General features: G+C 40.2%; 2 protein-coding genes across 3 annotated transcripts in view; both read right to left on the bottom strand.

Annotated features, from left to right (window-relative positions):
- The window catches only part of LOC127552311 (zinc finger protein 8-like), a 59866-nt gene extending 52914 nt beyond the window's left edge, over positions 1-6952 (bottom strand). Inside the window, exon 1 of the mRNA XM_051982880.1 lies at positions 5412-6952. Within this exon, the coding sequence (XP_051838840.1) occupies positions 5412-5583 (172 nt within the window). The 5' untranslated portion in view covers positions 5584-6952. The remainder of the gene's footprint in view (positions 1-5411) is intronic.
- LOC127547246 (zinc finger protein 260-like) overlaps positions 1-26037 on the bottom strand; it is a 149672-nt gene that overhangs the window by 20027 nt on the left and 103608 nt on the right. The window contains exon 2 of one of the 2 annotated variants that reach the window (XM_051974044.1): positions 15947-16126. The exons of the other annotated variant lie outside the window; for it this stretch is intronic. The gene's annotated coding sequence lies outside the window, so the exon portion shown is untranslated. Of the gene's footprint in view, positions 1-15946; positions 16127-26037 lie in introns of those variants that run through there. 2 annotated transcript variants of the gene reach the window in all.

Here is a 26037-nt window from a genome sequence, read left to right as displayed (position 1 = left end):
CAATTTACTTTTTCCTCTGTTAATATGGGCAACTTATATTTTTGAAGGTATTCATCCATTTTATTTAAGTTATCAAATTCATTGACATAAAGTTAGGCAAAGTAATTCCTAATTATTGCTTTAATTTGCTCTTCATTGATGGCAAGGTATCCCTTTTCATTTTTGAGACTAACAATTTGATTTTTCTCTTTAATTTTTCTAATCAAATTAACAAAAGGTTTATCTATTTTGTTGTTTTCTTTTTATAAAACCAACTCTTAATTTTATTTATTATTTTAATAGTCTTTTTTTAACTTTCCATTTTATTAATCTCTCCTTTTATTTTTAGAATTTCAAGTTTATTATTTGACTGGGGTTTTTAATTTGCTCTTTCTCTAGCTTTTTTATTTGCAAGCCCAATTGATTGATCTTCTCTTTCTCTATCTTATAAAAGTAAGCATTTAGTGATATAAAATTTCCCCTTATTACTGCTTTGGCTGCATCCCACAAATTTTGGTATGTTGTCTCATTATTGTCATTCTCTTGGATGAAATTATGAATTGTTTCTATGATTTGGTGTTTCACCCGTTTATTCTTTAGGATGAGATTATTTAGTTTCTAATTTCCTTTTGGTCCATTTTCCCCTGGCTTTCATTGAATGTAATTTTTATTTCATTGTGATCTGAAAAGAATGCATTTACTATTTCTGCCTTTCTGCATTTGAATTTGAGGTCTTTATGTTCTTATATGTGGCCAGTTTTTGTATAGGTTCCATGAACTACCGAGTCTCTATTTAGTTTTCTCCAAAGATCTATCATACCTAATTTTTCTAGTGGGCACAAATGCTCATTATACCCAGACTATGATGAACATGGGAAGACAGGGTCCCTCTTGGCAAGGGACTTCTAGAGAAACTCATCGATGTTTTCAGTGTGGGAAAAATAGGACATCTGAGAGCCCAGTGTAGGCAAAGAGATAGAGTTAGAGGACAGGATGAGAGAATAAAACCCCAAACCCCATGTCCAAAATGCCACAAGGGCTTCCACTGGGCCTTTGAATGTAAATTGACCCAGGGAAATGAGAGGCAGGGCCTAGCCCCAAGACAAAAGACATGTAGGGCATGATGGCAGCTGAGTTTATACCCAGAGAGTCTTTAGAAGTTCAGGGCTTTGATCTGATCAATCATCAAAAGAGCAATCAGATGGGAGAAAGGGATTACATGATCAACCATCCAAAAAGCAATCAGGTGGCAGAAAGGGATTACAATTGGGGAGAATACAGGCTTTTTAAACCAACAGGGCAGTGTCCAGTGCAAACAGCTCCAATGTAATTGCCAGATGATGAGGAGAGATTTAGAAAGTAGTAAATAGAAGGGACTAGATAGGTTAATGGCTTGGAAGAGAGGGTTTGCTTGTATTCCTACAGATGAAGAAGGAATCAGATGAGTGGCAATTAGCACCTAGAGAGAGACAGAAAAGAAGAAAAACCTCAAAACAAAAGAGAAGATCTAAGAAACATCTGACACTGAAAGAGCATGGCTGATAAGGAGACTGTTGCAGGACTTGAACACTAGCAGGAATCATTGGATTCCCTAACATAAAATGAGACTATTGCAGGAGTTCAAAACTTGCAGGAATTATTGGATTGCTGGCACATGAACTAATGGATAATGGATTCCTTTTGGACCATTTCTAGGACTTTTCATATATAATTCTGCATGTTGATTCATGTTATTTGTCACATCACCACTAGCCTGTGTTACTATGTGCTTGTGTAATGTATGTAACTATGTGCAATACATCCTGTATTGATGGATTTATATATACCTGTTTTAAGAGTGAGCCCCTTCAGAAACCTGCTAATCTGATTTGATTTCCCATTTCCTTTGGTGTTTTCATCTCCCTTTCTGAGATGTCAGGGAGGACATCATCATCTCCTTTTTATGGTGTTTTCACTCCTTTTTTGAGCAGTCAGGGAAGGTGTAATCACCTTCTTTTTTGGAATTCTCATGTCCTTGAGAAGTCATGGAAGTCATGACCACCTATGTTCTAAAATAAAAAGAAAGCGGGAGATGTTAGGATTCTTACAAGTTGCTAAATCAATTATCTAATTTAGCATGGCATTTAACAATTCTCTTGTTCACTACTTAGTACTTATTAGAGTTCCACAAGATTCACACCTTTAAGAGAGCATATATAAGGAGGAGCCCACTAAAGGACAAGCCCACAAAAGGACAAGCCCACTAGAAGGTCTTGGAGGAGGAGACAGATTCTTTCCATCTTCCACCTTTGTGCTGGCTGGAAGCAGAAGCTGGAAGAGATAAAGGATTAGGAGTAAGAGCTCTTGGAACCAAGGGGAGAGATAGGCCTCTAAGAAAGCTAACCAGGATATTTTGAAGGAAACAATAAAGGATCTGGACTTTAACTGCTGGCTGCATTTGGGATGATTACTCTGAACTGAAACTAAGGCTGCCTCCAGAAGCCCCTCAAGAAACTTGCTCCCAGAGAATATTTACACTTTAGAGAAGAATATTACAGTTCTCCAGAATGGTTGGATTCATTCACAACTCCACCAACAATGCATCAGTGTCCCAGTTTTCCCGCATCCCCTCCAACGTTCATCATTATTTTTTCCTGTCATCTTAGCCAATCTGACAGGTATGTAGTAGTATCTCAGAGTTGTCTTAATTTGCATTTCTCTGATCAATAATGATTTGGAGCACTCTTTCATATGAGTGGACATAGTTTCAATTTCATCATCTGAAAATTGTCTGTTCATATCCTTTGACCAGGAAATATAGTTTCTTAAAGGGACCACAACTCGCTTGTGTAGCCAGGGATGTTTGTCCTGCTGAGTATGGCCCGTACAGCACAATCATTCCCAGCTGTCATTCTGGAACATCAACATTACTTGGTATATGGTATATTTCAGAGAGAAACACACACACACACACACACACATACACAAAGAGAGACAGAAGGAAATAGGGAGAGAGAGAGAGAGAGAGAGATTAAGCCAGAGAGGGCCAGAGAGTGAAAAACAGAAGGAGGAAGAGAAAAAGAAGCAGAGCGAATCAGAAAGACAAAGAGAAATACAGACGCAGAGAGACAATTTAATTCACTTCTCCAAGTGTGAATGAATTAAATGTAGGTTTTGGCAATTTCTTTTCTGTTCTTACAGTTTGTTGCCACCAGAGGGAGAACTTCATTCAGTTTTTGATTTTTAACATAGGCCGAAGATCTTAAACCAGAAAGGAGAACCCTGTGGCCTTATTTTTTGCTTTTTAAATTTGAGGTTTGGCAGCCAGAGAGAGCATGATGGGGATTGGATGTGCATCACAACATAACATTTCCACCTTTGTTGTTGGTTTTTTTCCCTTTTTGATCTGATTTTTCTTGTGCAGAATCATATATGTAGAAAGATATTTACAAGAATTGATCCTGTATAGTATTACTTGGTTTCTAGGTGAGCAAGAGGAGAGGAGGGAGAGAGAATAATCTGGAACACAAGACTTTGCAAAGCTTAATGATGAAAAGGCACTTTGCATGTATTTTGAAATATATAAAAACACAAAAAAGAGAGAATGAGAAGAGAAAAAAACCAGAAACAGTGAGAGAGGGGAAGACAGAGATTGAGAGAGAAAGGAAGAAAAGAAATGATTAAAAGAAATAAAATGAAAAAAAAAAGACACAGAGAGAGAGAGAGACAGAACCAGAGCCAGAAAGAGCAAGACAGAGTGAACAAGAAAGTGAAAGGAGAGAAAAGAAGTGCCAGATGGAGGAGAGAGGGAGAGAGAGAGGGGTGGGAGAGTGAGAAGGTGGGAATGAGGGAGAGAAACAGAGAAAAAGACAGAGATAGAGAGATAGATAGAGACAGTGAGATAAACAGAAGACAGAGAAACAGAGCAAGAGGTACAATGAGAGAGACAGAGACAGAACCAGTGCTAGAGAGAGCAAGACAGAGTGAACAAGAAAGAGTAAGAAGAGAAAAGAAGTGCCAGATGGAGAGAGAGAGAGGGAGAGTGGAGAGAGAGAGAGAGAAAGAGAGAGAGAGAGAGAGAGAGAGAGAGAGAGAGAACATGAGCTCTATGCTTGCATATATATATCTATCTATAATATAACCATTGAGGGATTTATCTTTTTCAACTAGGTATATTTGTTATAAGAAAGTTGTCTTTCCCCCCTTCAGTGTGATGGAAGAGGAAGGCAAATAAAATAGGTTTCTCTTCATTTTTGTTTACAATAAAAAGGTGGTGATGTGCTACAGATGTGCTACATCGCTTGCTCTTTCAGACAAGATCACTGCGTTATTATATAATCCTGGAAAAACTCAGGCAAGACAGAGATTAGAGAGCATTTAATAATTTATTTACAAGAGAGAGATTTATGAAGACCAAATGGATCCATGGTTTGGTGTAATATTCTCTCTAAAAGGTAATGTTTTCTGTTGAAGTTTTAACCATTGAGATTTAACCATTTTCTCCTCAATTCCACTTAGTACCTTGTTTCAAGTTCTGGCCCATAACATCTCCTTGTAGGATTAAATCAACCATACTGAACCATGCTAAATTAGATAACTATTGTCTCTATCAATTCCCCTGACCTTGTATCTTGTAAGAATCCTTTGTTTCATGTTCAGAGTTCTGGCCCAAAAAGGTTTAGTCCCAGGGCTGAATGAGACTATGGTCTCCAAGAATCCAGCAAGCAATGACCTATATACATGTGGCTCAGACTCAGAGGATAGACTGAGGCAAGGATGGAGTCAGGGTGCTGAGAGTGGGAACTGGACTCTGACAGGCTGGGGTGAGCCACTGGAGATGGTATAACATGATGGGGGGAGGTACCCGGGAGATGGGCAGAGGCATCTTGATAAGACAGTATCTGATATTCTAATAGCTTGGAATGGGGAAAGGCATTCTGATGTTCTAAAATATAAGATCTTTTATGCTTATCAAATATTCTGATTAAGAGGGAGGGTAGGTTTTGCAGGATTGAGCAGAACAATTATAAACTGAGGCAGAACAATTAGGGAAACTGACTCAGGATAATTAGCTACTGAGTAAGGACAATAAAAGAGAACTGTGGCATAACGATTACTTTTACTTAACTGTTATACTCATAAAATAGGAGTAATTTGTAAATACAGAGAGAAAACATATCAATAAAACATAAAAACATAACTTGGGAGGGTTGAGCAAAGTCTGGGTTCTAGGAAAGTATGAGGCAATAGTAAATCTGGAAAAGTTTGGAAAATGATTGGAATTCTGGAAAAGGTTTAGGGGTGAGGAGCTCATCAGGAAGGCCTGGTAGAAAGGGGTGCTCCTGATAAATCTTGAGGACACTCATCATGAGGTAAGAAAAGGAGAATGAGATCCAATGGCCATGGCAGCCATCAGAAGCCGGGAATTATGGGAGATGTTGGCTCAGACCTACCTGGGAGCTGCAAGCACAGTTCTGGCTTCCAGAAGACAAAATGATTGTAGCTAGCTCCAAGGGGGAAAAAATGAGAGAGATTGTAGCTACAGCCAATGAAGATGGATCTCAGCTCAGAGATTTTGTGCTTCTCACTCTGTGGAAAGGTGAAGAATTTACAGATTAAGCACATATTGATCAGAGACTGTTAACTAAGATAAATCAGGCCTATAGGCCCACGTGAAAAATCTTTCACGTGATTTTAGGTAAGGCCTGGACTGCATTCCATTGTCCAAAGAAGGGATTATAAGGCCGAAGCTGTATATCACCTTCTCTACTGCATTCCACTGACCGAATAGGGGGATAAAGGTTTATGTGACCAATCACATCATGTTATGAGTTCAAATGTTTGAGTTCTTGTTTTTCTCAATACACAGCCGGTTTAGCTTAGGGCCCTCCAAATGTCTCCAAATCCAAGGGTTTTGTTCTTTACAACCAGCACAGAGATGGAATGAATCTCTTGTCTCCTTCACTTGGGGCTCGGCTAGCTTTCTGATGAGTCTTTCAGACCAGCTTGGTCTCAGTGGGGGGTGTGCAGGAGCCCAGCCACCTACTACAGTGGTGTGAGAGGAAGATGAATCTGGTTGTCCACTGAACTCTCCACCAGTAGCTTTATCCTCTGAAAACTCTTCGTCTGCCACCAGCCAGCCAAGTGGAATATATTCTGCCTTGCCTTGGAGAGAGGGCTTCTGGCGTAATTCCGCTGAAATCTGTCAAAGTGCTCTGTGTCTGCACCAGAGTCGCTTCTCTCCAGTCCAGCTGAACTCTCCTCCGCGACCAGCCAGCCAAGAGGAAAAATGTATTCTGCAATAGATCTCTCATCACTGGCCTTATATCTGACTGTTCTGAGAGAATGGGATTATGGGTTTTCTCCCATAGTGCTCTCTGGCCCAAAGAGCTTTAAGGGAGGTGTGAACTCCCTTGAAGTTAGAAAGTTTACTTTGTGAAGCTGGCATACTTGTGAACTCCAATGAGTAAAGGTGTGAACACAAGCCTTGTATTAATTAGTTCTACTTAGTACCTTGTTTCAGGTTCTGGCCAAAATCTTCTTGTAAGATTAGATCAACTCTAATTAGTTAGCAGTTAGTAAGGATTCCAACAACACCATATAGAGGGTGGGATTTTGGAGGTTCTTTGTATGAAATGTATAAAAGCTGTGAACATTTTCAAGGGAGTGGCTCTCTCCTGCTGTGAATTTGGCTCAAAGACCTGGATGGGGTCTGCTTCTCGACAGTCTAATAAATAATTCTACTTTCTATGAGTGATCTCTGTAGTGGTCACTTTGGGTAGGTCTTTTTGTATCAAACAGTTGGGGGCTCTCTGGGATGGGGTCTCTGGGGGAGATAGCTGTGCACACCCCGAACAGGGACAGGTGCCCTTGGAGCAGTTTTGTATATGGTCTCTGACTCTGGGTGTGCAGCTTCCCTCCTTCTTAGACAAAGACCTGAAGCAGGGGTACTCAGTGGAAAGCAGAATTGAAGATTGAAGGAAGTTGAGTCCTGACTGGCTGGCCACAGTTTTAGAATCTGCACTGTGTGATTCAGTAAACTCTTGGAACAGTTTGGGGGTCTTATTGGTGGGGTTTTAGGGAACCCGAGGGAATAGCCCTTGCTAAATTTTATTGAGTGCTGGACTGTGACAGGTCCCAGGGTTAAAGAACTGCCGAGGGAGGCTTCTGGGAAACTGCTGAACTTAGTTTGGGAACTAAGTATGGGAAAGACACAGTCCAAGAATTTGTCAGGACAGTAGCTATAAAAGGATATAAGGAAAGATAAAAGGGAAAAATAGAGCTCTGCGTGTGTCTGTGTGTGTCTGTCTGTTTGCTTTGCATTTTGTGTTCTGTGTTAAAAAGTTAGCAAGCTCGTAAGGAATTTGAAAGTTTAGAAAGTTGTTTGAATGGAATATCTAGGCATTCTCTGTGAAGGCAGAGAGATGCACTAAATGGGCTTGGAAATTTACAGAAGCTCCCTCTGGATTCTGGGAGGGAATTCAAGGTGAAACAAACTTTTCTCCTGGGGCAGGGGTCCTGGAAAAAGCCCCTAGTCTGTTTTGCTGATGTAAAAGCTCTGTTAAGTTTTAAGAACAATGATTAAGAAATTTGGGAATTGGTTATTTGACAAGTTGCTTGTGATTTTAAACATTTTAACCTGGTGTACTAATTTGTAAGTAAGGAAGAACTGGGCTGAAGAGTTTTCAGAGCCTATTAGAGTAAAGGGCAATAAAAACCTTATCTGATCAAAACTCAGGCAGGAGATTTTAAAGATGATTTTGAGATGATTCTGAAATTGTGGATAATAATTTTGCATTGCCTTTGCATGCTAGATTTGTTTACTCTGAGTAAAAGATCTTGGAATTTGTTTGAATATTGATACCTTTACCTTCTGAAACATATTGGGTAATTTGTTAACATTGTTAAGTTATGTTTTATGGAGTTATCTAGCTATTCACTATATTGTGGATCTTAAAAGTTCTGAAGGGAACTGGAAAGAAGAATGCAGGTGATTTATGAAGGATTGATTTGTAGGAGCAAATTGGAAGCTTGAATGATATCAAGAAAGAATCAGTTGGAAAAAGAAAGGAAATAAACTGATTGCCTAAATCTTGAGGATTCCTGTATAGGAAATTGAATGGGGGGAAGGGCAGCAGTGGAAAGTTGCCTTTGTCCATGCTGCAGCCAAAATGCTGAAGAAGCAGGCTAAGCTTTTAAAAGGACAGGCTGCTCTTACATGGTGTTAATTGACTGAATATTTGTTTCTTTGAAACATAATGGCTTTCTTGTTTAAGGAATATGATCATAAATGTGATCTATAGCTTAAAAGAGTAATTTCAAAAAGTTTAATTGATGTTTTAAAGAACTCTTCAGATTATTTTATGTCAAAATAGGAAGTTTTAATTAACTGTATTGATGCAATTATCTGAAAGGGACTCCAAGGATAATAGTTTTTGCCTTCGTCCTTTTGAAAATGTTTTTGTTATGGACAATATCTAGTTTGGGATTTTTCTGTGTATTAGGTATTTTAAAAGCAAAATGATTGGTATAATATTCAATTTATGAAACATCTACTTGGGTATGTAAGAATTGTGTGAACATTCTGGGATAAATTTCTTACTGTTAAAAGTCTTACAATATGTAGATGATCCTCTTGTGGCAGGGAGGAAAAAGAGTGACTTTGTCCAAGTCACTATCAGTTTGTTAAATTATTTAGCAACACAGGGACTGAGAATTTCTCAAGATCAATTGCAATTTGTAAATGTGAGGTAAAATATTTAAGTCATTGTATAAATAAAGGAAAAAAGAAATTAGATCCTGTAAATTACTTGGGGGAAAGAATGGAAACAATAAAGGGAAGGGATTGGCAGGCAGGGCATTGGTCACTAAAATTCTGACTAATCTTATGTCACCTAAGAACATTGCAGTGATTCATGGGCAGGAGCACCAAAGAGGAGATTCATTTGAGACAAGAGGCAACTGTTTTGGGAACGAGGAGGTGAAATGGGCTGGAAGAGAGGAATCTGTAAGGATGGAGGAAATGATGGTGCTAATTCTGGCCTTTCTGCCTCTGATACCTCCACCTTCTCTTACCCCAGAAGAGAAGCAGGAAATCCAAAGTCTTGGCGCTCAGGAGGATAAAGAGGGGCACTGGCTCCTCCCTGACGGCAGAGAGGTACTGACCACAGCGGGGATGGGACATGTGCTCCCACATTTACATCAGGACAGTCACTGGGGTGTCCGAGGCCTGTGTAATGCGGTGCTGACGAAGTTTGTGGCACTGGTTTGTACACAATAGCAGGTAATGGTCAGTGGGTATCCTGTTTGTCAGAGGATAAATAGGGCGGCCCAATGACAAGTCCAAAAAGGAGGAAGCCCCCCCCCCCATATCAGGCCTTTCCAAAGCATTCAGGTGGACTTTACCGAGCTGCCATCTGTGGGGCGTCTCAAATACCTGTTGGTCATAGTGGACCATCTGCCCTCATGGGTGGAAGCCTCCCCCAATGCCTGGGCAACTGCCTAGGCAGTCGTAAAAGTCCTCCTTGAGCATATCACTACAGATATGGGTTGGTGGAGCAGATAGATTTGGACCAAGGCACCCATTTTACAGCTAAGATCCTCCTATCTGGCCCAAGCTCTAGAAATATCATGGGACTTACATACTCCATGGCATCCGCCCTCATTAGATAAAGTGTAAAGGATGAAAAAGGAAATTAAATAGCAACTGACTAAATTGCTGAGACACAATTGCCTTGGACCAAGTGCCTTCCCCTTGTCTTATTAAGAATAGAACAAAATCCTGAAGGGATGTTGGGGTTATCACTTTATGAATTATTGTATGGTCACCCTTATCCAAAAGGGATTCAAAATTCCTCCTTGGATTCAATAGTTGAGACCAAGGATTTGTTTTTAAGGAAATATGTCATGTCCGTACTGCATGAAACATCTGCAAATTGTACAACTAAAAGGGCTTATTGCTCAGACTCCTCCCTTAGGATTCACGGTGCATAAGTTTTAGTTTGGAGACTGGGTCCTGGTTTGGACGTGGAAGGAGGACAAGCTGACCCTGACATGGGACGGGCCCTCCCAGATCCTGTTGACTTCAGATACGGCGATATGCACCAAAGAGAAAGGTTGGACACATCACATTCGAGTCAAAGGTCCTGCGGATGCACCAAAGAAATGGGCAGTAGAGACTGATCCAGGAACATTGAAAATGCGGCTGAAATTACAGAAAACTTAGCAAAGATTGATGAATTGTGCATGTAAAATCTTTTTGACTTGTCTCATTTGGGGAACTCTCTTGGGACTTTTCTTGTTGGTACTGGAGATTACATTTTGTTGAACTGTATTGTTAGGAATTAGGGATATTATATACTATTAGGAAGAATGGGGTGTGAACCAAACCCAAAGGGTTGTAGACTGTGCCTTGTATATGCATGTATGATGTTATGTGGGTACATCTTTTGTACTGGTACCTCGAGAGCAGTGGGGTATGAAAATACCTTTCAAACCCTGATCCAAACAATAGCCACTAGCTTTAGATTGACTGACTGTTGGATATATAGGGGACCTGATCAACTTACATAGTGGCTCTGGTTCCTGTTCCCTTGTCTCCGGCCTGAATCTTGAGCAACGGTCAGTACACAACGGAACAGGTTTCTGGTCAGCAGAAGAAAAGCATCACTGGACTCTGACCAGTAGAGTTTTAGGGTCTGGTACAGGGCCTGAATCAGTCTGATACAGGGCCATGGATGGGAAAAAGTGAATGTACATGGACATTTATTCACAGGCCAGAGAAGGGAGCTGTCATAGACTGCAGTAGGTATGTGAATAGATGGGACCAAACCAGTATAACTTGTTATGATGGATCAGTGGTTCGCTGTATCCAGCGTTCTGATAGCGGTGAGGGGTGTGCGAGGAAAATGCCACTTGCCTGTTTAATCCCTGACCCAGAGGGACCCCAGCTATGGACATGTGTAACCTTGAATAGCACAGCTCCAGGTTCAATTTACACTTCGATGGAGTGGAAGTGGGAGAATAGAGAAGGCACTGTTAGGAAAATGTTTAATGATTTCTGGAGCCCTCAGGATCTAACTGGGGAAAATGGTCCCACATGCCAATGGGCAGTTAAAAGTCATCTGTGGAGATGTAATTCTAATACGGGAGGAGAGCCTTAGGTCCCTGGGATGTCAGGTATTTTCCACCTTCAAGTGGACCCTTTATATTCTGGTATGAAGATAATCCTGCCCTGAAGGGGCATTATTGGGTTTGTGGTGAGATGGCTTATACCCATTTACCCAAAAATTGGGCTGGGGTTTGTTATATAGGTATAATTAGACCTAAATTTTTTAGGCAGTCCTTGAGGTAACTACTAACCAAACTACTCAGGCCCTTGATCTGTTGGTCAATCAGGCCCCCCCAGACAAGAGAAGTGGTTCTAGAACATAGATTAGTTTTAGATTATCATTAGCAGAGGAAGGAGGCATCTGTGAGAAACAAAACTGTCCACCTGTTGTATGCAAATTGATGACAAAGGACAAGCAGTAAAAGAAATGACCAAGGGCACTCGCAGGATAGTTCATGTGCCAGTACAGGTCTGAAAACCTCCCTTCACAAATGGCTGGTGCTCTTGGTTTGATGGTGGCTGGGGGAAACAGCTCTCGTGGTACAGACATTGCAGTCAGGGGTATCATTCTGTCCCCGCCATGTTTGCCCTGTATAATTACATTAGTAACAAGAATAGTTCAAAGATCATTGTCAAGAATCTTACAAATAGGGGTTGCCATTAAAATGATGGTTTTACAGAAAGAGGGATGGGACACGGTAGCAGGGTATGATCCAGATGAGGAGGTGTTAATTGAATTTGACCACAATGTTAGTTCTTCATGAGGAAACATATATACATATATATTTATAAATAACGGTGTGTGTGTTGGGGGGAGGGTTGTGTGGAAAGGTGAAGAATTTATAGATTAAGCACATATTGATCAGAGACTGTTAACTAAAGTAAATCAGGCCTATAGGCCCCAGTCACGAGATTTTGAGGTAAGGCCTGGACTACATTCCATTGTCCAAAGAAGGGATTATGAGGCCGAAGCTGTATATCACCTTGTCTACTGCATTCCACTGACCAAATAGGGGGATAGAGCTTATGTGACCAATCACACCATATAGAGGGTGGGATTTTGGAGGTTTTGTCTGAAATGTATAAAAGCTGTGAACATTTTCAAGGGAGTGGCTCTCTCCTGCTGTGAATTTGGCTCCCAGATCAGGATGGGGTCCGCTTCTCGAGATTCTAATAAATAATTCTGCTTTCTATGAGTGATCTCTGTAGTGGTCACTTTGGGTAGGTCTTTTTGTCCCAAACACCACCAACCCAGTCTGGGAGGGTTTTCCTAGTCCCAAAACTCCACCTTATCTATCCTCTGGATGCTTCAGTTCTTTCCTCTACTCACAACCAGGGCCAAGACTGAAGGAATTTCCCACCTAAACCCTTCCCCCCTCCAACCTCTCAATCATACAAAGGTCCCCTCTTCTAAACTCCTCCTCCAGGCTTCTATACTCCACCCAATGTTCAAATCCCACCTGGGTCACCAGGCTGGTCATCTCTGATAGTTCCTCCCCCTCAATGCCTCCACCAGCTCCTTCCCTCCCAGACTCATCCCCTCCTCCTTTTTTTTATTATTGTTTATTTATTTACTTTTGCTGAGGCAATTGGGGTTAAGTGACTTGCCCAGTGTCACACAGCTAGGAATTGTTAAGTGTCTGAGACCAGATTTGAACTCAGGTCCTTCTGACTTCAAGGCTGGTGCTCTGTCCACTGTACCACCTAGCTACCCTAGCCCCTCCTCCTTTTTTTAGCAGAAAGACTGCTCTGCTAAAATTGCAGCACCGGATTAAGCCAAAATAACAGATCCTATACTCTGAGGAACTTGAAGCAAATGGTTTTTGGGAAAAATGGGATCCTATACAACATTTTTCATTATAAATCCAGATTGGAGTTCTCCCATTGACCAGACCTTAAGGAAAAATATCCTTAAAATTTAGCATTAATGCTACAGGGTCAGGAACTGTAACAATGAAAAGTAATGGATCAGAATTACTCTATTCTATTCTGTATGCAATCAGTCTACAGTATAAAATTGACAGATGGATTTCTTGATTTTAAAGCTTATTTTAAAAATATATGCATAGTTTTCAACATTTACCATTTCTCCCCCCCTCCCCATTTTATTTATTTATTTACAAAACACATGCATGGATAATGTGACAACACTGACCCTTGCATAACCTTGTATTTCAGATTTTCCCTTCCTTCCCCCCACCCCCTCCCCTAGAAGGCAGGTAGTCTAATACATATTAAATGTTAAAGTATATGCTAAATCCAATATATGTGAAGGAAAACAAAAATGCAAGTAAACAATAATAGAAAGAGTGGAAATCTATGCTGCAGTTAGGGTTAGGGTTAAGGTTCTCTCTGAGTGGAGCTGATTCCATTTTGCATCAGCTCTAATTGCTGGAAGCTTTCTCCCATCGGAAACCCATTTCTCACAACACCCACCAGCTGCTCTTGGTTCTGCCCAGTGAAACACATCAAGACACTCCTGAACCTTCCTTTATGTGAATGGAGTCCTTCATATCCTCAGAGACACCTATTATCTCTCCTATTAAGTGCCCTCTTTTCTTTCTCTGCTAAACTTTCCCAGTGAATGCAGGCATTTCTCCTAAGCCATCATTCTCGGTCCTCTCCCCCTCCTGGCTGAACTTCTCTGGATGCACCCAGGCTTCTCTGGCCTTTTGCTTTTCCCTGCTTTCCTTTGGCTGTTGGGGTTAAGTGGTTTGCCCAGGGACTCACAGGCACTAACTGTCAAGTATCTGAGGCCAGATTTGACCTCAGGTTCCCCTGATTCCAGGGTTAGTGCTCTATCCACTGCTCCACCGAACTGCCCCTTTTCTGGTGTTTTTTCAAAACATTTCACACCCAGATCTGATACAAGCAGTCAGCAAATGTTGAATAAGTGCTTTCCCTCAAAGGGCTTACATCCTAAAAGGGAAACAAAATACCTATGTGACTGTACATAAAATGCATTCAGAGCGATCAACAATCAATGAACATTTATTAGGGGCCTACTATTCACCAGTTACTTTCTTAAGTACAGAGGCCCAATCAGTCCTTACTCACAAGAAGCTCATCTTGCAATGGGAGAGGCAACAGGCAAATAGTTATGTCCAAGTTAGATACATACACAGTAAATTGGAGATAATCTCAGAAAGATGTGAGGTGATGGGGAAATGGAGACCTTCAGCAAGTGGGAAGATAAGGAAGGACTTCTGAGGAAAGAAGATATTTCAGCTGAGCCTTGAAGGAAGAAGAGATTTGAAGAAGTAGAGAAAAGGAATGAGAGGATTCCAGGCATGAGGGAGAGTCAGATCAAAGGTGTGGAGATGATCAATTCTGATGGACAGAGCTCTCATCAACAATGGATGATCCAAACCAGTTCCACTTGTTCAATAATGAAGACAGCCATATGCACCCAGAAAGAAAACAGTGAGAACAGAGTGTGGAACATAATATAGCATTTTCACGCTTTTTCTTTTCCTTCTCAGGTCTTTTTTCCCCCTAGATCTCATTTTTCTTGTGCAGCAAGATAACTGTATAAATATGTATATGTACATTGGATTTAATATATATTTTGCCATTTTTCACATGTATTGGACTACCTGACATTTAGGGGAGGGGGTGGAGGAAAAGAAGGGAAAAATTTCAAACGGAAAGTTTTGTAAGAGTCAGTGTTGAAAAATTACTCATGCATATGTTTTGCAAATAAAAATCTTTAAAAAAAACCTATTAATTGAGAGATGCATATATATTAGGATAACTGTGAAATTTGGCTTTGAATAGGTAAGATGATTAAAATGATTAAAATTTCATGAGAATGATCTCTTTAGAAATGTCAGAATAAGAAATAAAACTGTGTAATTGGATCTAAAGTCTGCTACACTGGTCACTGAATACAATCAGTCCAGGGTGTCACATTGATAGATGCATGAAGTGATTTTCTATATAAGACAATTTGGAAATACATTTGACTGAATTGATATCATTTGTCAGTAATCATTTGATATTTTAAATCTATATCATTTCTTATTTTCTAATTTTGCTTGTATTGGGATTTTGGGGAAACCCTTGTGTAGGAAAAGTTGCTAATGAAAAAATAACTTCTAGAGGGTGATGCAATCATACTTTTATTAAATTAACACCCTTTGATCTAGAGGCCAAATGATGAATTCAGCTGCTCAAGAGTAGGGTTACAATACTTGGCAACTCCAATAAGTATTTGGGTATTCTTTGTTTTAAAACAATACTTTAAGATTTGGGAAGGGGGAGGCCTTGAAAATTCCCCCTAGGTGGAAAGACCTAGGATTTAACAGGTGCGTTCTCTTTGGAAAAGGTCAGAAAATCTTATTAGCTTTGGGGAAGACGTTGCTAAAGGAAAACTGTCCAATTCTGACTAAGAAAGATCTCTCGGTATCCAAGGTGATAGTGGTGTTTAGAAGTTTATTCCTAATATAGGAATGATAGTTATCTGATAAGGTCTAACCCTAAATTTGTGTGCAAGTTATACCTTTGAGCCATCTTTAGTCTCAGCAACTTGATTCAAGTTGATCACCTGAAATTGACAGAATGATGTAACTTTCCTGACCCTCAAGAGTGGGACAAGACTGAATGACTTAAAAACAAATGCTCTCCAAGCTTACAGCCTCCTTTAAGGTGAGACCAAGGGCTGCTAGGAGCCCATAGTACTCAGAGCCCTAATCCTCACCCTAAATCAGGAAGACTCAACTTCCTGTATTTAAATCCCATCTTAGATTAGGTGTGTACCCTGGTCACCTCACTGAACCCTGTTTGCCCAAGTTTCCTCCTGTATAAAATGAGCTGGAAAAGGAAATTTCAAACCACTCTATTATCTTTGCTTCTGAAGTGACTGAACAACAAATCAGGCAAAAGAGAATCGGGTTTAATTCAATGGCAAGGGCTTCCAAGCATATATTCTATAAACTTAAATCTTCCTTCAGGAAAGATTGTATGCGTGGTCTAAAGATCACCAGGCCTATTTGTCACAAGTCAAGTCAACTGAACTGAGGGACAAAGCTCTGAGCATTAGCAGTTTATTAAGTACAACTTTAATAGTAAAGAGGACTAATGGATTCTCAATATGGCTAAAGACCTGAAGGATGAAAGGTTCCCCTGTTCCCCATTTTAAAGATAGAACAAAAAACAGGAGTTGGTAGGTGGGGAAAACAATCTAAATAGGTAAAGGACTAACAATATCATGGGGGCAGAGACAATTTGATTGGTTGAAAGTCTGAAATGTGAATTGGTAACAACCTCTCTTTTCATCTAGAAAACCTTGATACTTTCCACCTGAATCTTGCAGAAATAACTGATAGCAAATTTCCTCCACTTATACAAAAATACCTAGAGATAGAATTTCCAGGAAAGGGACCATCTTGGCTAGTACAGAGAACAACAGATGCTCTAGAACAAAATCACAATAGTAAAACATATAGAAAATAATAAATTTCCTAGAAATAAAATGATTTGCAAGTGGTTCTGAGAGAACAATTTCTTTGGAATTTGAGTGTTTTGTATAAATAATGCACTTTTCAACTTAAGTCAGAGTTTTCTTGCAATTAAAAGTAACTGATGGGAAAACTGAATTTTTGCTTTTAACTGAGAGGAATGGTGAATTTTTGAACTCATGAGCTTTTTCACTTGAAGATTCTTTTTGTTCCTTTGTTCTCAAAGAGGTTGATGTCATCAGCAAGTGATGTCTTGATTTGCAAGTGACTTGGATGTAAGTGAGATAAAAGTGGGTAAAGTCATTAGCCTTACTGGGACCATCTGAGCCCAGTGGCAAGATATAGGTCAAGACAACTGGTAATAGTCGCCCATTTCTGCCTAATGTATCAACCTATCAACAACTGACAGATTGTAGGGTCCCAAAGTTGTGTTTTTCCACTGTTAGTACATTCAGATTACAAAGTTAAAAGATTTCACAAGTTCATTTATAGTCTAGTACCAGTATATAGTACCATCTCTGCAGCTGCCCCTCTCTATTTGTTAAGGGAGTCAAATGTTTGCTGACCAATGCACTTTGTGAACTTTCTTGGTGTCCTCTGTTGGGATAATTAACATTGCTCATTCCTGACATTAAATTATGGGACAAGAAGAGAAGAGGAGTTAGTCGCATGGTAAGGAAGAGGGCTGATGAGTGGATAGCTAGAACACTCCACAAGTGCCCTTGAGATGGTAGGAGAAAGTAAGGAAGGACTCCATAACACAAGATAGCTGCTCTGTGATGAACTCATGTGAAACATAGGCAAGAGTCACACAGGATGGACAGACAGACATTCTTGGATCTATATTGTTGGAAGAATTTCAAATTGAAGAGATCACTGATCAGGATATTTGAGTACTTGAGGGAATCACCATGTAGCTAATTCTTCTTGCTTTTTCTCAATTCAGTCTATCTCCATTCATTTACATATCCCTATACGTCTTTGAATTCTTCGCATCCACTTTTTATCACGGCACAATATGCCAGTATGTTCATTATCATAGTTTGTTTAGACATTCTCCAACTAAAAATCATCAATTTTTTATTTGCAACCAAAAAAACCAAACTAAAATGTTAAAAAATCCACTTGCAATGAATATTTTAGTATAGATGGAATCTTTCTTTCCCCTCACTTCCTTAAGAGTTCATGCCTTGCTTGTAGGGTCTCTTTATCACAAAGTATGTGACATTTGTCACCTTTTAATAAATCTTGATACTAAATGACTTTTCAGGCAACTTGGACCATCAATTCATAGCTACATACTAGATACATATTACTGTGTCTCTAATTTTATTACCTCCCCAGTGCTATTTCCAGCTTCTGGGATTATCAATGTCAATTTGAAAGATTTAAGATGAAACTCCAAAGTTGAAATCTTTTATTTTTAAAAGCATCTTAGTAAAATATCTTCTGCCTGAACAAATATAGCAAGAAACCTGTTTTATTAGTTGTACCGAGTTGTTCATTTAGGAAGAATGTGCAAGTTTTCTAAATCAACAAAGATCTAGGTTTAGAATTGCTGATATCTTACCGTGTTTCCCCAATAATAAGACACAGTCTTATTATTTTTTTGGACAGAAAAACACCAGAGGGCTTATTTTCAGGGGAGGGCTTATTTTAATGAACATTGACAGCAATTTTAATAAACAGGTAAATGTGAACAAAAAAAAGTACCTTTATTCAATAATGATCATGTCATCGTCTTCAACAACATCGTCATAAGTGTCCATACCCTGAATTCCGTCCTGGATGTCTTGTGCTACTATTTCCTTCAGAAGAAGTGGACCCAATCTGTCATGTCCAGCAATATAGCTCTCTTTAAATGAACATGTCTTGTCCAGGTAACCTGCTTGTAGTGCCTTGGCGACACAGCTGTCAGTAATTTATCCCATGACTTCTTCACCCAAGTCAAGACTTTTTGCAGACAGGGCTTCACAAAGTTTCCACAATGATTTCTTTCCATTCTATTTTCAATGTAGTCATTGACTTCTATGCGCAAATGGTCTTGAATGGCTTGTTTATTGCAAAATCAAGGGTCTGGAGATAGGCAGTCATTCCTGCAGGAATCATTACTTGATCTATTCTTCTCTCTGCAAGGAAGTTCTTCATTTCTTTAGCATGGTGAGTGCTCCCTGAGTGCTCCTTCTATCCTCCATGATGCCCCCTGAGTTCTTCTTTTATCCTCCATCATGCCCCCCTGCAGGAATCATTACTTGATCTATTCTTCTCTCTTCAAGGAAGTTCTTCATTTCTTTAGTGTGGTGAGGGCTCCCCGAGTGCTCTTTCTATCCTCCATGATGCCCCCTGAGTTCTTCTTTTATCCTCTATCATGCCCCCTCACTCCTGCGTACATACCGGGTTTTTATGTTGTCCTGCCTCAGCTCTCCTCCGCGGCACTGCTCTCAATGGCGCCAGCAAGCAAATCATTGGGGAAGAGCAGGATGACACGCTCACTGCTGCAGCTCTGATTGGATGCAGCTCGGAGCACGGCCTGCGTTTCACCCAGGGGGGAGGGAGGAGATGGTGCATACAGAGGGTACCGTAATGTAGCGTGTAGCGCAGGGGATCACCTTCACTACAGTAGCAATCTCAATAGGGCTTATTTTCAGGGGAGGGCTTATTTTAGAGGAATCGTACACAGTAGGGGGAGGGCTTATTTTCAGGATAGGTCTTATTATCGGGGAAACACGGTATTGCCCTTTTCAAACTGCCAATCATGCTCAGAAGGCTTAATGAAGTCATCTGAGTTGTTACCCCTAATCTGAAGCTGAGAACCAGTAATAATTGGAATTGAGGCATAGGGTTCATTTTAAAAGACTTGTTTGGCTTCTTAAAGGATTTAGGGTGGGGACAGAGCCTAACCTTAGTCTAAATGCACTGGGTTCCAGTCAAATTAAATTACTTTCCCAAGCCCAGAGTTGCAGAAACAGAATTTCAACCCATGTCCTGACTATAGTGATATATAGTGATCTTTCTATTCTCCCATGCTGCCTTTCAAATACCTAAGAATTTATTGGTCCCCTCTACTCCCCTTTTTATTTTCCCTTCTTCACTCTCTCCATAGGATTATAGCTAGAGATGGCTAAGTATGAAAGGCATCAGCACTACCACATCTTCTCCCAGGGTTCCCTCCCTACTTCATTTTCTTCCTTATTTTAATGTCTTTACATTTCTTCATAGATGTGGCAATTAACAGTCAGATTTTTAAATAGAACCCTTTCCATATTGGTTGTATTCATAAGGTTTCTCTCCAGTGTGGACTCTTTGATGTTTAGTAAGAGATACCCTTTTTTCAAAAGTCTTTCCACACTGGTTACATTTATAAGGTTTTTCTCCAGGGTGGATTCTCTGGTGTACAGTAAGAGATATCCTTTTGGTAAAAGCCCTTCCACATTGATTACATTCAAAAGGTTTCTCTCCAGTGTGGGTTCTTCCATGTTTAGTAAGACTTCCCTTGCCTCTAAAAGCCTTTCCACATTGATTACATTCATAAGGTTTCTCTCCAGTGTGTTTTCTCTGATGTACAGTAAGACTTCCTTTATGATTAAATGCCTTTCCACATAGGTTACATTTATAAGGTTTCTCTCCAGTGTGGGTTCTCTGATGGACAGTAAGAGTTCCATTTTCTGTAAAAGCCTTTCCACATTGGTTACATTTATAAGGTTTTTCTCCCCTGTGGTTTCTCTCATGTATAATAAGAGATTCCTTTTTAGTGAAAGACTTTGCACATTGATTACATTTATAAGGTTTCTCTCCAGTGTGGATTCTCTGATGTGTAGTAAGAGTTCCTTTTTCTGTAAAAGCCTTTCCACATTGGTTACATTTATAAGGTTTTTCTCCAGTGTGGTTTCTCTCATGTATAATAAGAGATTCCTTTTTAGTGAAAGACTTTCCACATTGATTACATTCATAAGGTTTCTCTCCAGTGTGGATTCTCTGATGTGCAGTAAGAGTTCCTTTACGTCTAAAAGCCTTTCCACATTCATTGCATTCATAATTTTTCTCTCCAGTGTGGTTTCTTTGATGTATAGTAAGAGTTTCTTTATGACTAAATGCCTTTCCGCATTGGTTACATTCATAAGGTTTCTCTCCAGTGTGGATTCTCTGATGTTTAGTAAGAGCATCCTTTTGTGTAAAAGCCTTTCCACATTGATTACATTCATAAGGTTTTTCTCCAGTGTGGATTCTCTGATGTATAATGAGAGCTCCCTTTTGTGTAAAAGCCTTTCCACAATAGTTACATTCATAAGGTTTTTCTCCTGTATGGATTCTCTGGTGTGTAATAAGATTTCCTCTTTTTACAAAAGCTTTCCCACAGTGGTTACATACATAAGGCTTCCTTCCAGTGTGGATTCTCTGATGTACAATGAGAGTTAGCTTTTTTATAAAACCTTTTCCACACTGGTTTCCTTCATAATCTCTCTCTCTAATCTGGATTCTCTCATGTGATGCACAGATTCCTCTGCAAGTCAAGTCACAGGGACCATCACCCATGAGTCTTTGCTTGTGAGTTTCGAACACAGAACTTAGCTCTGCAGGAGTTTCCTTCATTCCAAGTCTGATCTCTGCTTCCAAAAAAGAAAGAAAGAAAGAAAACAACAATTAAAGAAATATAAATATGATGTAGGTATATATATTTGTTTATTTATATTCCCTTCCCTCCATGAGCACAACAGAAAGTCAGTTATTTTCTCTTTTCCTAGGGAAAGAGAAAAATTCTAAATGAGCAGAAGCAATCACTTTAAATCTCATTAGTTTACATTCCAAACATAATTTATTTTTTAAGGAGTTTCATGCACTTACAGTGGAACCTCACAATAACCTGTGACAACACTGAAAGTGCCTTAATTCTGATTAGGTACACAACTCAGGTCAGAACAGCTGAGTGACCTGACCTCAATCCCAGCAGCTTAGACTAGGATTTACATCCTGTGAATGGGTATGCTCTGCCAACAGTATGTGACAAAGGATCTCCATCATCAATTTTTCCCTTTCCATTTCATTATTTGTACTTTTAATGCTTTTTCCATAGATATGTCATGTAGTGCATATATACTAAATACTCAAGTTATTTTATGATCCATCCTACTTGTAACCATAACAAATTTCCATGATGATCACTCTCAATTTTATTTTTTTCTATTACATTATCTGAAGTCATATTCAGAAGTCTAACCCATTTGTTATTTGTAACAATATAATTTGTAAGTTATACCTGAATATAACTTATATCAAAAGTGATTTTGTTATGACACATTACTTTTTTTTGAGTTAGCTAATAGTTATTTCTGTTTTAAACAATTATTATGGGGTAGGTGGGTAGCACAGTGGATAGAGTCCTCAAGTCAGGAGGACCCGAGTTCAAATCTGCTCTCAGATACTTAACACTTCCTGGCTGTGTGATCCTGGGCAAGTCAATTGCCCCCTCACCAAAAAAACAACAAAAACCTTTATTAATATGTGTTCCCTGCATAGCATAACAAACACAATTTTTTAAAAAATGCATGAAAATATCCACATCTCAAAATGTGTTTCCTATAGAAAATTGAGTTCCTCATCCTGTGATATGGGACTTCCACTATGGCAATCCTTTCCCTTTTAGAAGCTCACAAACCCCTTGAAGGATTGAGATAATGATTCAAGGGATCTGCCCCAAAAATATCTTATCGGCACCTTCAATGGTAAATAAATGTCTGATTTGGCTATATGGGTAGCTGTCCTCTGGGACAATACAGATGTGCATATTTCTACCTTAATAATTGCCTTTCAATGATTTCAAGCTCTCACAATCACCCACACACTGTTGAGCAGGACTGTGCAGTGATCCCATCAAACTCTGGCTCCTTCTAAGTGCAATAAGACTTTTGGTTTCTCAAAATGACATTACATTGTTCCCAGCATTTCAGGAAGGTTGAACATTCATATACAAATGGCCACAGGAGTGCAAGACCCTTGGGCCTGTGTCTCCCTGAACCAGTGCAGTTCTTTCCTTTCTGGGTTATCTAGCAACCCCATCTCTAATTGCCTGAGTAAGATGTGACTTGGGTCTGCATTCCTGCAGCAGCACTGGCAGGCTACTTGAAAACCATAGTCAGGAGGCAGGGACAGGAGAAGCCATCATGAAATCACCATGGAAGCCCACAACCTTTCCAGAAAATTGGACCTTAAAATTCCGCTCATTGACATGTGTAAGCTTATTTTCTAATTTGAATGTTTCCTCTGATTATGTTACTCTTCTTCTATCTGGCAGTTTCTCAGAGGAATGGTTGGTGACATGGGTTGGTCATTCAGGAGGAATTCAGTTACTATCCTTTCAAAGGTTGTGAGTCTGTAAATATTACAGAGAAGCAACATAAAGCAATATTTGAAATTGACCCTTGAGTATATTTGTCATTTAATGCGAAACTTGTCAAGAGCCTATAAAAATGTAAATTTTTTTTTAACAGTAATTAGCAATTGCTTTGACTGCCTAGAGTTTAAAAAATGAATTTCCATGTTTCCATTTTTGGTTTAATTCTCCTGTTTTCTATATCATACATATATGACCATGTTTATCATATCTGCTTCAAAATCATAATACAGTCAGAGTGGATGGAATGTGGATATCGCCTTGAATCTGGAAACCCCGGGTTTTAATTCCACTTCAGAAATTTGCTGGTCAAGTTATGAGACCTCTGTTAGATTCAGTTTTTTTATCTGTCAAATAGGCATAATAATAGCAGTTAAGTCCTTGGAGTCACATGAGGACAAAATAAAACAATGCAGAGCATGGCACACAGGACTGTATACATGCTAACTATTTTATTTCATTTTGGCCCTTTCCTGCCCAGTTCTGCCCTCCTTCTTAAACCATTATGATCCTCACCAATTAATGATGCAGTGAGGCACTAAATGATTCAGTTTATCTGGTGCAGAGTGGGTCTCTCCACAGTCGCTGGTATATTGTCTGCCCCACCACTCTGTGACCTCCAGGAGAGCAGGGGATGTCCCTCACATCTCTTGTATTCCTGGTGTTTAGTTAGCCCAGGACTGCCATGTAGCAGGGCCTTAATTGTATAGCAGAAGTTCTAAGAAATGGCTCAAGATCCAAACGTAATCCCTTGGGGCACTTTCAGGAGAGCTCCAGTGGCCAAATCCCTAAGAGTGACTTCTTACAGCATCACAGAGGAGCACTGGAAGGGCCCTACAGGGCCATGGAGCGCGGCTCACTCATTTTGTAGATGGGAAATTGAGGTTCACTGAGGAGCCCCGGACACTGCTGCCAAGAAATATCCATTACAGAATTCCAAGTCTGGTCTTTCTCCCCCAAACTGAGCATTTCCTTCAGGGTAAGTCCCAGAAGCCTCTTGTAACCACAGCTCTCATATCCCTGCTTTCACCTGACTCACCTGGAGAGCATTTCCTCAGGCCTTCTCGGTCCAGCATCCACAATGCTTTCCTTTGCTCAAAATAAGAGGTCACCTCTTCTCTGGGAACTGGAAACCCTGGGCACGGAAATCAGAAAGAAGATGGAGAGAAGTTGGTCACTTAGTTCTCCTTAGGGAAAGATGAGGATCCAGAGCTGCTCCATGCTGAAATTCAGCCCCTGATGTTCAGACATATCCGTCAATACTTGTTATGAGCCAGAATTTAATACAAGGTGATAACTCACTGGAATTGATGGAAGCAGTGCTTGTGTGCTTGGGTTTGCACCTTTAAGAATTCACACATGAGCTCACACTTTGGAGTTCACAAATATGAGAGATTCACAAAGTTAACTTTGTAACTTTGTGAATTCACACCTCCCATAATCCCATTCTCAGAGGAGGAGTCAACCTTTGAGAGAGCATAACAATAGCTGAGCTCAGTCAGCAGAGGTCAGTAGAAAAGATTGAGAGGGAAGCATCAGTCAGTTCAGAAGAAGCCACGAGTTGGAGTTGAGCTAGAGCCAGAAGTCACTTTGGAAGACTGACAGAGTGAGAGTTCCGTTTGCGAGATTGAGAAGCTCATCTGCAGTCGGGCAGAACCAAGATTCAGAGAGAGGCTGAAGCTAGCAACAAGAGCTCTCGGAACCAAAGAAAACTAACTGGGCTATTTTGGGAGAAACAATAAAGAACTACTTTGACACCCGGCTGCATTTGGGGTGATTATTACTCGTAACTGAAACTAAGGCTGCCTCCAGAAGCTCCCCAAGAAACCTGCTCCCAGAGAACCATTATATTTTAAAGAAGAACAACACCACAAATACTCACCCACTGGGGCCTGTAAAGCAAGTCACCTAAGACAGGACGTGCCCACTATTTGTGCAGCTTCCTCTGAGAGAGAGCCAAAGGCCCTTCCTCCCACCCCCTGTCCTGTGAGGCTCCCTTCTGGCAGAAACTTCTGATCCCCAAACCTGGGTAAAAAGAGTTAGTGGGTGGGAGCAGCCTCAGGCCTAATCAAGAGGGATCTTGAACTTAATACACTTTTTTTTTTTTTAACAGAAGAATAGACTCCATAGTTTCCATTTTCCATAACTGAATAAGAGCCGGTAGTTCAGTCGAGAGTCCTGGACATAGAGTCAAGTGTACCTGAGTTTGAAGTGAGCCTTGGACAATTACTAACTGTGCACCTCTGGGCAAGTCAATTAAACTTGGTTTTCCTCAGTTTCCTCAATTCTCAAATGGAGAGAACAGTATCACCCTAACTTGGAAAGTTAAGATGAGGAGAAAGTGATACAATCTTTTGTTTTACTTTTAATTTAGAAACAAACATTTCCATATCATAGCACGTAAAAAAAGATGAGTGCCCATGAAACTGTAAATCCACAATGTACAACTTTCTATTACTTTCAAACAGACAAGAAAATTATTTAGTAATTATTTTAGCTTCACTTTGCCTGTCCCAACCCAGAGATGGCTGCCATTATATAGACACTTTTATACATACAGAAATAATAGACATGTAAATAAAGATAGATAGATAGATACGTGCATATTATATACACACAGACACACACACACACACACATATTCTGGCAGACAAACTTTGGGTCCAGGTAGACATTAACCCTAAGATTAGTTCCACGTTTGAGAGGCTTCCACTGATTTAATCTTTCACCTGGAATGGGTAAGAGAGAGGTCAGGAACAACGAAGGGCATCCCCAGGCCCTATCCTACACTTTCCCTTCTCTTTCCCCCCTCCCCAGATCTTGCACCCGGGGAGTGCAGATTTTCCCTCTGACTGCAGACTTGCAGTTCTCAGGGGAAGGGCCCTTACCCAGGGAGAGCAGGTTCCGGGCGTTCTCCACCATGACCTCCTGGTACAGCTCCTTCTGAGAGGGGTCCAAGAGCCCCCACTCCTCCTTAGTGAAGTCCACAGCCACGTCCTTGAACGTCACCGTCTCCTAAACCATCAAAAGTCATACGAGGTGAAAGACCCTTCAGAAGTAGAGTCCGAACCCCTTGAATTTATAGGAGGAAACAAACTCAGAGCAGGGATTTGCCCAAAGCT

The sequence above is a fragment of the Antechinus flavipes genome, chromosome 2 (assembly GCF_016432865.1).
Source record: "Antechinus flavipes isolate AdamAnt ecotype Samford, QLD, Australia chromosome 2, AdamAnt_v2, whole genome shotgun sequence".
In the NCBI taxonomy this organism is placed as follows: Eukaryota; Metazoa; Chordata; class Mammalia; order Dasyuromorphia; family Dasyuridae; genus Antechinus; species Antechinus flavipes.
Note: the sequence above shows the minus strand (reverse complement) of the source record. Positions and strands in the feature narration are given on the sequence as shown.